The sequence below is a fragment of the Urocampus carinirostris genome, chromosome 3 (assembly GCF_059441175.1).
Source record: "Urocampus carinirostris isolate Australia breed hairy pipefish chromosome 3, RoL_Ucar_1.0, whole genome shotgun sequence".
Lineage (NCBI taxonomy): Eukaryota > Metazoa > Chordata > Actinopteri > Syngnathiformes > Syngnathidae > Urocampus > Urocampus carinirostris.
Window position 1 is genome coordinate 10869236 of NC_142351.1, and position 12308 is coordinate 10881543.

Consider the following 12308-nt stretch of genomic DNA (forward strand, 5'->3'; position numbering starts at 1 on the left):
TTCTTTTTAACTGGTTTCCATGTTTACAGGTCCTCAGCAGTATTTTTTGCCTCAAGTTTCTTAAAAAAAATGATCCAATGACGTTGGCGGCGGCCCTCACATTCAACTTTCCTTTTTTATTTACATTCACCATTTAGGAAATGGGGTAGGCTAAAATTCTCACAGAAAGCCAATGGCAAGGTGGCAAAAGGGCTATTGCCATAATCTCTTAAAATGATGATTTTTTTTTTTTCGTATAAATTGAATTTATTTTATGGTCAACATTATTGGCGGCCCACAAATTTTTAATTTTATGACAGAGGCTGGGGGCCAGTGAAAATTTCATCATGGGCAATAACTGGCCCCCAGGCTAGAATTTGGACATGCCTGCCCCAGTAGATCTCTGTTGCTTTTTCAACAAACCACATCCCCAACAACCTCGCTCAAGTAAAATGCCCGACAACGCCAGGCCCGGCAACACTTTCGCCATTATGCTTGTACCTAAATAGAGAAAATATTTGACTTTCCACTTTGTTTTACATGTTTTCTCCACAATTCTCCAACCGGATTTTTGAAACGTCAGCTTGCTCACAAATAGATGTCAGATTAATTGTTCCTTTGTGCCAGAATGAGGAGACAAGAGTCAGTCTTGTCACATCAAGTCATTATCACCCGATCGTGAAATTCTGTTATTCACAGTGCACTGCCTTTTACAACACCGACGCATTTTATTTTCATCAGCACTTTCCGATTTCGGCATATTTTTTGTGTCGAGCACATGCGTGTTAGAGATTTTGATATAACTGAACAATATCTCATGGACAACCCTGGTAACCTCAAGCGAAATAATTTATTGCGCGAGAAGGTTATGAGAAATTTTCTCGTAACCTGTAGATTATAATACTAAAATTCAATCCAATTGTGCTTATTTTCAAAATATTGTGTAATAGAGTGTATTTTAGTTGCCTGGTTGACATTGTTACTCTGTATTTGTAGTTTTATTACGTTGCTGCTTTTTTGATTGGACTCATAACTTTCGTATTAAATCAGCTGTTGTGGAAATATATTGTAGTTATTCAATTAAATGTAGAACATTTTTAGTGCCTAAAATATTTGACTGTGTTTAAATTAATTGATATCAATAATATTAGCTGGAAAAGTGATGTACGAGAATTCAATGATGGAAAAAAGGTTAATTAATTAATTCATTCATTCATTCATTCATTCACTCATTCATTCATTTATTCATTTATTTCACGCAGTTATGATCTTTGTGTACACAGGTATATTTCACCCAAATCCAACATCTTCATTCATGCAATGTCTGCGTTGCGTCGTCTGCTACAAGCCACGTAAACTCCTTTTTGCACGATGGTTTTAATGTACGTTTACGTTTTGTAGCGTCATCAATTTTGTTAGCTTCTTTTGAGTCTTTCTTCTGGGGCTGAGGTTTTGGCTTGATTCCTAACCACTTATCCATTTTTCTCGTGTTCTCTGTGCGCCTACTTTAGAAAATGATATGCAAATGCACGACCTGATAAGGCTCGGGAAAGTCCGGTACGAAGTTATTCGATGCAGGCTTTTGATTGGCTGCCGAGTATGCAAATTGCCAAACAAACCGAAATTCCGAAATTTCCAAACCCAACGAATATTTCAAAATCGGAATAAAGCAAAGGTTTGTTTTGAAAAAAAAATTATCTTTTTTTTTTTAAAAAAAGTTGTCGCCCACCCGGGCGCAGACGTTTTGTAACTTGTAAGCCCAACGGGCAGACGTCATTTCAGACACTGCTTAAACCAGGCGGGAGGAAGTGCTGAAATCAACAACCACGGCAGACGAAAATGAGGGGGTGTCATTAGATCACAAGATTATTTTGTCTATTTTGTAACTCACGCAGCAGCCACAACATCGCTCGAGTTCATTCTTAAAGCGATACTATCTTCTAGGGGTAGTTAACAATATTTACATTCAAATCCCACCACACAGACAGTATTCCATGGGGCAAAGCAAGGTTTTGGACTTAATAAATATTTGGAGGGACCACTCTCCGCTTTAAAATCCATGAGTACATCTGCAAACATGAGTGCATTGGGTGGGATGTCACGTGTGACAGTTGTGACCGGAAAATCCAGTCGCAAACAAATCACATTTAGTTGGTCATGTGAACAATCTCACAATAACATCGGATTTCGACCGAAAAAACAGAATCAAGCATCAATCTCTGCCGCGGTAGTTGTATTATTTTAAGCTTTGTACCTTGATTACCGTAAATTCCGGACTATAAGCCGCTACTTTTTTCCCAAACTTTCAACCCTGCGGCTTATTCAGTGATGCGGCCAATTTATGTAATTTTTCTAACGGCCGCCAGCGGCGCTTGAGTACAATAGGTAAGATTTAGACCGGTGGAATATATGCGCCGAAGAAGACTGCAACTTCTTGGCTTGTGCATACAGTAAATTAAATTAGCGTAAACATACCCTCATCATGCAAAATGCAAAAAGAAAGGCACATGACGCAGCTTTCAAGCTAAAAGCAATCGAGCAGTCCGATAAAGAAGGAGCGAGCGTGTTGCCAGCGTGTTTTGGAATAAAGGAGCGTGGGACGACGTCTATATGACGAAGTTTCTTTTCGACACTGAGGAAGACGACTTTGACGGCTTCAGTTCTAAGGAGGAAGATGAGGACAGTTTACCGTGATTTTTACAAGTACGGTATGTTTTTTAACAGACCCGTTTACTGTGTTGCGAGTGTGTTGCGAGTGTGTTGCTACCTGTCACAGGCACCGTTTGGGATGAAAGTTATTACTATTAAAGCTTTGAAAACTCTCTCGGTGAACCGTCTTTCTTTGTAAATATGTGTAACCATGTATAATTTGTATTTGCAACTGTATATTTTTGTAATGTCTTTATTTCAGACACTTATTCTGATATGTTTCCCACGGGCGAATAAAGAAGAAGGGGTAAAAAAAACGCGAGCTGACGGGAAGTGGGGACCGGTAAAGGTGAGTGTTTGTGGACGCGGCAGACAATAGTGGATATATATTCTTCCCACCCTTACCTTTGGAAATATACACTTTTTTCCTTGGATTACACACAACGGGACCCGGACTCTGCAGGTCTGCATCAAACCTTAAGTACCGGTATCATTTTCCGTTCATTTTGCCGGCTGTGATTTTTGGACTGTGTACCTTTATGAAGGACATTCAGTTTCAATCGCGGGACTTAGTCGGGTTTGGGTTAATTTTGTGTTTGTGTTACATTTTTTTAATGTGGGCGCATGCGGCTTATATACAGGTGCGGCTTGTGTAAGTACAAAATCGGTTTTCCTCTTAAAACGTGGTGGGTGCGGCTTACAATCAGGTGCGCTCTATAGTCCTTAATTTACGGTATATTCGAAGCACTGATGGCGTCTTGTTGATAACTAAGTGTACCTCTCAAATGATCACGATAACGTTCCACAAAAATCCACATTGATCAGCATCCTGCAACATTTCTCTCCAGTCCTGCAATTCTGTCACACCCTAAAACACTGCCAACTCCTTCTTGGCTCTCCAGTAAGCCAGTAAGCACCGACACACTCCACTTAGTCTTTGGTTCTTTTCTATGTACTCATAATATTCCTATGTGGTACCTTCTCTTTTTAATTAGCTTGAAATACATAAAACAGTCATCCTCAAAGCACTTTGAATAATGAATGCTGACTGGCTGTGCTTTTCTTTATGATTTATTGATAAGCAAACTTGTCGTTAGGGTGCAATTTGAAGAATTTGTTTTTTTTTTCCCAAGCATTCTAAGCTAACATTAAGTTTGCCTACACGCCTATGACCTCAGTGAACCTCCTAGAAATTGAAATGCAACTTAATTGGGTGATAATAACATTTCTTCAATGTGGTTTATTGTAATAACAATGTACATGTAGGTTGATACTTAAATAGGTTTTATCAGCTAATTGTACCTTAGTTTTTTTTCTACTACCGTAAATTCCAGACTACAAGGCGCACCGGATTATAAGCCGCACCCACCGCACTTCGGGAGGAAAACCGACTTAGTACATACACAAGCCGCACCGGTATTTTATCTATTGTCCACTAGCAATTAATAGTCAATTCATGGTTCATTTCAAAGCTAATAGTCTGAGACACTTGCCCCCAGTCAAGGAACTGAGTCAAGGTCCCAGCCACAGGGCCAAGAAACTATCGGTGTTATTGCATCATTCCTGGTGGTACTGCACTACCGGGCCAATACGTGGAGTGAACAGAGCAAGCTACTTATCATTTAATGCAGACCTGCAGAGTCGGGGTACCCGTTGAAAGTAATCCAAGGAAAAAAAAGTGTATATTTCCAAAGGTAAGGGTGGGAAAAATATATATCCACTATTGTCTCCTGCGTTCACAAACACTCACCTTTACCCGTCCCCAGTTCCCATCAGCCCGCGTTTGCTCCGCCCCTTTTTTTTTATTCGCTCGTGAAAATCAGCATGAGTGTCTCAAATAAATACAAATAAATACATTACAAAAATATACAGTTGCAAATACATATTATACATGGTTACACATATTTACAAAGATAGACTGTACACCGAGAGAGTTTTCAAAGCTTTAATAATAATAATATAACTTTCATCCCAAACCGTCCCTGTGAAAGGTACCAACACGCTACTATGAACACGCACGCTACGTATCAAACGTATCTGTTAAAGAAGCATACCGTAATTGTTAAATTCTCAGTATACCGTCCTAATCTTCCTCTCTATAGCTGGCGCTATAAAAGGCGTCCTCTCGCTAACCGAAAGAACCTTTGTCATATTGACAGTTTTAGCATAATCTAAGGAGTTGAAGTCTTCCTCTTCATAAGCGGCCGTGATAAGCCGCAGGGCTGAACATTTGGGAAAAAGTAGCGGCTTATAGTCCGGATTTTACGGTACTTACTTTAAAAGTGTCAGGACCAGAACGGAGACAGGACCCGCTTGCGTTACGTTTCTCTCAGTTTTATTGGAAAAAAGGTAAGGGTTGACCCCACGATCCGGTGATCGCTAGGCGCGGGAAGCAGGTCGCTCTGAACGCGGAAGTGGGACTTCCGTGGCGAGCGATGGCGGTAACGGAAAAACGGGTCGGTAGTTGGGACAGGAGAGTAAAAACGTGGTAGGGGTCGGAAGCGAGTCGTAATCCAAGAAAGGAGAGGAGATGTAGTCGGGGACAAAAAAGGCCGAAAGCCAGGCCGGGAGAGTAGACGTGGTCAGGATCAAAAAATGGGTCGAAGCCGGGGGACAGACAGGAGCAAAAAACAGGTTGGAGTCAGGGTCGAAAAAAAGGCTTGCCTAGTGTAAACTGAGGTTCGCAGACGGACTGACAACAGGGGACAGATAGGAGTGGGTTTAAATAGGGACAGTTGGCGCCAAAGGAGCGGGCACAGGTGAAGCATATCGGTAATCATGACAAAAAGCTCATATATGGCAACTTAAAGTAAATGTGATAATTTGTCAAAAAATGAGTTTGACACTGGGGTAGGCAAACTGCAGCTTGAGCCAACCCGCCAAATGAAAATGGTAAAAACATAATATTATATATACAGTATGTATATATATATATATATATATATATATATATCATTGGTGGGCCAACAGGGCCAGCAAGGCCTTCTCTTTATCATACATGATAATGATAATTGCAGGTTTGGGTAGGGTTACTTTAACTGGATTACTTTCAATTACTTTTGGATTATTCCAATACCAAATATGCTAATAAAAGACAAAAGAAACTAAATATGAATAAAATTACTAAATTTTGTGCAGGCTTGAGGAGTTACGGCAAAAATGATGTTGGCAAGCTGTTTGGATTTATTTTCATTTTGTTTCTGTCGCATTTTATGTTAGTTTTGCCAGAGATCAAATAGATCAAAGCCAGGAGAGAAAGCTTACCACGTGTTGTGAGTCATCATTTTATTCATATTTAGTTTCTTTTGTCTTTTATTAGCATATTTGGTATTGGAGTAATCCAAAAGTAATTGAAAGTAATCCAGTTAAAGTAACCCTACCCAACCCCGGTTAATTGTAACAAAAGCCAATTTAATTTTAAATGTACTTTTCAAAAGTGTGTACTTCCATCCATTATCCGCACTGTTTATCCTCAGTAGGGTCACGGGGGTGCTGGAGCCCATGCCAGCCCTCTTCTGCCAGTGGGCAAGGGACACCCTGAACCGGTTGCCAGCCAGTCACAAGGCACACACAGACAGACCACTCACTCGCTCAATCACACTTAGGGACAATTTGGACCGGCCAATTAACCTGACATGCATGTTTTGGGGAATGTGGTAGGAAACCGGAGTGCCCAGAGGAAACCCTTGCAGGCACGGGGAGTAAATGCAAACTCCACATGGGGAGGCTGCGGTAGCTGGACTTAAACGCTGAACCTTCGCACTGTGGGGCTGCGCGCTAACCACCTAGCCGCCATGCCGCAAATGTATACACGTTTATGATTATTCTCCATATTTTGAACTTTTCAAGATACATTTTACTAATTTGTTCACAGCGCTTCCAGTGGTCTTAGGTTAGAGCTTTTGTCGAGTAATTCATTTATTGTATGTTTCTTTGCTTCGATATCACTAGTAGGTTCTGTTTTTTAAAGAAGGTGTATTACTTGCTAAAATGAAGGTTGTTTCCAAGGCTGTCTATTATTTTATTATTTAACATGCGCTTTTTCACTTTAGTCCAATCATGTTGCCGTGCTTTGATATCTACACCCTTTGGGTCTGATCTGCTTTTTTGAGCCTTGAAGATGTACTAAAAAGGTATTCGGGGCAGGGGTTTCAGAATGGGGGTTTGAACCCCTCATCTTAGGGCTCTTCCCCCTTGTTCTCCTTTCAAGCAAAACTCCATTGATGCCTTCTCTCCTTATTACTTGAGTTTAAACTTAGGAGTAATTCTTGACAATAATTCAGCTACCCTGCGTCATCAGCCTAAATGAGGTCCGACCAAGGCCTTCAGAATCAACAGAGCTGGCGTCTCAGCACTGTAAGTGAATGGCAAAAGTAGGTAAAAGCCAATCTGATCGCGAGATGGCAACAAAAATGCCATGCATCATTTTGAACATGACATGTACCGGCTTGTGATTGGATACTCATTTGAGTTAAACGAAGTCTGCACTATTCAACATTAAGATGTTGAAAAAAAGCTACATCATACCTTTATAGGTTAAAAATATCAAAAATATGTCATGTTACAAATTTCTAAACACTATGGCTGAAATTGGTGACAACAAAGATTTGGTCGCAGATATATTTGAATAGTCATTTTCAAGACGGACCATCAAAGAGAAGCAAGATCCCGTGAGGTGGTAAAACTTTTAGGGCAACTAATATTACTCAAACCTGAACTAGTACTAATACTTTTGATATCTCTGGTTGTAAGAAATTAACATCTTTCAAGACCCAATTCACTACAGAAAAGATTAACAACAAAGGGTATTGATTTTCTGTGTTAGTGTTACAACCCTGCACTCAGGTTACTTCTCTATTACCCTCTCCTCTCTTCTGGCTTTCTCTTCTCTCCCCACCTTACCTTATTTAGTCACTCACTTTTGGGTTCAATTTTTGTCTTTACTGCTGCAGAAACCTGTTTTGATTTCCCTCCAATCAATACACTCCCTTGTCAATATTTAAACACTTTGTCCCCATGGCTCTGTGCTAGTTCCTTGTCACAACTCAAGTACTCTTGTCTCAGTGTCTTGTCAATCGAGTGTTCTGAACTTTTGCTTGCCCTTCTCAATCTCGAGTATTGCATGACAAACTCTTGTACTTTCACTCTCTCTGCTTGGACATATTGGAACACTAACCCCTCGCCTGCATCTTGGACCACCATTGTTGCCTTGCTACGAGACTACTTGTGTACCAGACCCTGTCCATATAAAAGATCACTGTTCGATGTTCAAATTACTGTTTGTGCACCACCCCAAGTGGATTCCTGTCAGTCAGTCAGGCAGACATTTATGAGATTTGAGATTTGAATACTTGAATGTCCTTGGTACACTTCCTGACTGCATCTTTCAACTTCTAACAAACCCCAAATGCAAAAAAATACACTATAAATTAGAAAATTTGCCTTTTCCACCCCCAAAGATCCCAGAAAGGAGTTTTTAAGACTGCAAAAGTCTGCTACAAAATAATAGGCCGGCCTCTAAGAGCTCTCCCAACCCTGTGTGAGCAATAAAAAAAAAAATCAGCTCGCAGAATCCTTCAGGACCCTACACATATCCTGTTCCCGGAGTTTGTTTGGCTACTGTCAGGACGCAGACTTCGCTGCCCCGGCAGCAGGACTCTAAGGAGGAAGAGTGGCTTCATCCACCGGAGCCCCCCTACCCCCGAGTGTTCATTAGCGTTTTGCCTCTGCATCATTCACGACAGTGGACTCATTTATATTGGTACGAGTTATACTTTTTATACATTCTATTCACTTTTAAGCATTTTATTCAGTCTTATTTAATTGTATTTATTGACTTCAGCACTTCACAGTTGAACATTGGATTATTGTATGTCTGTGGGTGGGTGTTGTATGCTACTTTGAGTGCCTTTTAATTGCCCCTTGGGGACAAACATAGTGTTTTGATTGATTGATTGATTGATTGATTGATTGATTGATTGGTTGATTGATTGATTGATTGATTGATTGATTGATTGATCGATCGATTGATTAATCTCACCTGTACTGCAAAAGTCCCAAGAACGATAGAGCAAAAGATGGGGTTGGAGAAGATGCCATCAAAGACGTTCCTCTCGCCGTGGATCTTCCGGGCATTGATCTCATTGAAGAGCTGCATGAGGACGAAGGTGTTGAAGATGATGGTGTAGTGCTCGGAAGGAGGTGAGTGGAGCGGAGCGTTGCGGCCATTGTCGATGTTGAAAATACGCTCGCCTGGAAGCAGGTGAGGGAAGAGAAACTTAAATGACGAAATGGAGTGGATTGTGGAATAGGGTGAAAGTAATATTGGGCATTTTTATTTGGAGTACAGTGGAACCTCGGTTTTCGAACGCCTCTCAGTTCGGACAAATCGGTGTTGGACCAGAAATTTCGAGAAATTCTTGCTTCGCTGTTCGGTCAAAAAAATCGGAGTTCGAACGCCGGTACGCTAGGGTGCGATGCTGAGCGGCGTACGGGTGTTTTAGCCCCTAATTATGCCTCCGAAGAAGGTCGGTGCAAGCAGGACAGGTGAAAAAAGACAAGTTGTTCGTCCAACTATTGCCTTTAAGAAAGACATAATAGCTAAATATGAAAGAGGTGTACGAATTTCCGATCTTGCTAGTGAATACAGCATGGCTAAATCTACTATCAGTACGATAGTAAAGAATAAGGAGGCTGTGAAATCGAGTGATGCGGCTAAGGAAGTTAGCGCTATAAGCAAGCAACTGCCGCAAGTTTTGGAAGAGGTTGAAAAACTTTTGATGATTTTTCTCTCCCCACCATCCACCACAAAGGTAAGAAATCCTATTCATAATCCTTTTTTTAAATTTTTACACGTTCATGTTAGCGTAATCTTTTTGGGTTAGCTTCATGTTTACGTTCATGGTAAACATTCAGGGTGTTGAAACGGATTAAAACGATTTTACATTACTTTTAATGGGAATAACGATTTCGGTGATTGAACAAATCGGTTTTCGAACAGGGTTCTGGAACGGATTATGGTCGAGAACCGAGGTTCCACTGTAGTTGTATTTATAGCGTATAAGAATTTCTTTATCCTTTTATACCTAAATAGGACAAAAACAATGCTGTCACATATCAGCACAATTCTTAAAATATGTCCAAAAATGGTATGCAAAGGACAGACTGAGTTCTTAGCCATGTTGTTTGCTTGCTAGGGCATGGAAGTAACAATGTATAATTGATGGATCTCCGCCACTTATGTTTGTTCGTTTGCTTTGCTGTCTGTATTCTAAATAGCTTCACTTCACTTCTGGAGCCTCATGAGAATGGACGCTTCTCTGTAATGATGGAAGATATGATAATGAGTTGCAATTATTGACAGAAGAAGCATAGTTAAACAAAGTTAGTTTTCAACCTGTCATCCCTTTTTTTATTTCTAGGCATTTTGTAAAATTTGATTTTGAATGTGCTGTAATATGAAAAGCCCCAACCTAAAAAAATCACCACTTTTCCTGTGAATTAGTATCTAAATTGTAAAATGGCGGCGCCCTCTGTTGGCTGCGGCTGCATCGGCTCGCTACAACGGGTCAGGTGTATCGACATTTCGTTCTGTGTACATTGTTACAAAGAATGACAATACAAAGGAAATTATTATTATTATTATTAAATCTGTCAGGACCAGAACGAAAACAAGACCCAATCACGTAATGTTTCTCACAAGTGTATTGAGATAGAGACAGGAAGGGCAGCGCACGCGATCCTGTGCTAGCTGGACGCGGGAGGCAATCGGATTGTGATCGGAATACTGAAGTGGATCTTCCGTAGCGGGCGATGGTCGTGTCAGGCACGGAAAAACAAGTCGATAGCCGGGACAGGAGAGCAAAAACGTTGTCGGGATCGGAAATGAGTCGTGAGCTAAGGCCGGGAGAGTAGACGTAGTTGGGATCAAGAATGGGTCGTAAGCCGGGACGGGAGAGCAGACGTGGTTGGGATCAAAACAGGTCGTAACTGGAGACAAACGGGAGCATAAAACGGGACAGGTGGGAGTCAGGGTCGCAAAAGGCTAGCCTTGTATACACAGAGGTTCGCAGACGGACTGACAACAGGGGATTGACAGGACTGCGTTCAAATAGTGACACGGAGCCAATCAGAACCCGCGGCGGTTGGCGCCAAATGAGCGGGCACAGATGAATCACATCAGTAATCATGACATAATCGGAGGCAAGTTGGAAAAATAGAATATATTAGTTGTGAGTTTTTTTCGGCTTTTAACATTGGACGACCTGCAAGGCAGATTGCATAGGATGCCATTTTGTTATTTGGACTGTTAGTTATGTTGACCATTATACATCACTGTTTGTAATTTTGACTTTATGCACTGTTTACATCATTGTCACTATCCGTCAAGAATGTTGCTGTTCCCTACAACCCTAGTGGTTAAGGGATCCAAAACAAAACAAAAAAGTAAATGTGCCCAACAAAGTGAGTGCTGTTCAGTGATCCTGATGTAAAACCCAACTATCATTCATTCAGTTTCCAGCCGCTTATCCTCATAAGAGTGGCAGGGGGTGCTGGAAGTTATCCCAGCAGACTACCGGCAGTGGGCAGGGGACACTCTGGAGGGGTTGCCAGCCAATCACAGGGCAAGCGCAATATTATTTATTCAAAGCTTTAAATCCCTTCAGGATGCTTGATGTTCTCTTCATGACAGATGGTCAAATATATGCGTTAAACGCTATATCTGATCATTTGAAGATGTGCTCTCCTTTGTTAATTCCCCCATGTGTTAGCGTACCTATGAAGAGCAAGGTGAAGATGATAACCAGCTGGTAAACTCCATGTCCCAGGATATTTTTCATCATAGTGAGGGAGATGAGCGGATTGTTGCGCCCATAGGGTTTACGTAGCAACAGGGCCTCCGTGGGGGGCTCGGTGGCGAGGGCCAACGAGGCGAACGTGTCCATGATGAGGTTGACCCACAGCATTTGCACGGCCTTCAGGGGAGAGTCCTGCAAGCAGACAGAGCACAAAACAAGTGAGCCCTCCTTGTGAATTGTTTTTGTCCTAGTTAATTTGTTTACAGTTCATATCGTAGCATAACACTCAGACTACCTGAGTGATACAGGCCCCTGTGAAGGCGACGATGACGGCCACCACGTTCACCGTGAGCTGGAACTGCAGGAACTTGGAAATGCTATCGTAGACGTTGCGTCCCCACATCACGGCCTTCACGATGCTGCTGAAGTTGTCGTCGGTCAAGATGATATCGGACGCCTCTTTGGCCACGTCGGTACCGGCAATGCCCTGACATAGTTTGCCACAGTGACGAGGACATGCAAAGAGTCACGGCATGATTCATGGAAGCGTTCAAGCGTTCTAATCATTCTGGAGCGTTACTGCCACAATGCAGTGTTGTTCTCTTCCAAATCGTAGCGGTTGGCATGAAAGCTGTGGTCGAGGACAAACGCACGCTACTTCAAGAAATATTTCGCAACATCCTTTTTTATTTTGGGGCAGCTGAAAATAAAAACTTTTCATTACACAACGCCTGTCTAACATCATTTTGCTTTTAGAAGCCTAATATACTTAACTTTTTTGAAACTGCAAGACGTTATTAATATTATTTACTTATCAGTGCAAAAGGCTACGCATTTTGGTAAGCATCATCCTATTACCTTGTTGTTCTTATGTTAGTATTA

General features: G+C 41.5%; 1 protein-coding gene across 5 annotated transcripts in view; it reads right to left on the reverse strand.

The window, feature by feature from the left end:
- atp2b3b (ATPase plasma membrane Ca2+ transporting 3b) overlaps positions 1 to 12308 on the reverse strand; it is a 124114-nt gene that overhangs the window by 23869 nt on the left and 87937 nt on the right. For all 5 annotated transcript variants that reach the window (XM_088330650.1, XM_088330649.1, XM_088330652.1 and 2 more), the window contains 3 exons: positions 11722 to 11913; positions 11405 to 11618; positions 8669 to 8880 (listed from right to left, as the gene is read on the reverse strand). In XM_088330650.1, the coding sequence (XP_088186776.1) occupies positions 8669 to 8880; positions 11405 to 11618; positions 11722 to 11913 (618 nt within the window). The remainder of the gene's footprint in view (positions 1 to 8668; positions 8881 to 11404; positions 11619 to 11721; positions 11914 to 12308) is intronic.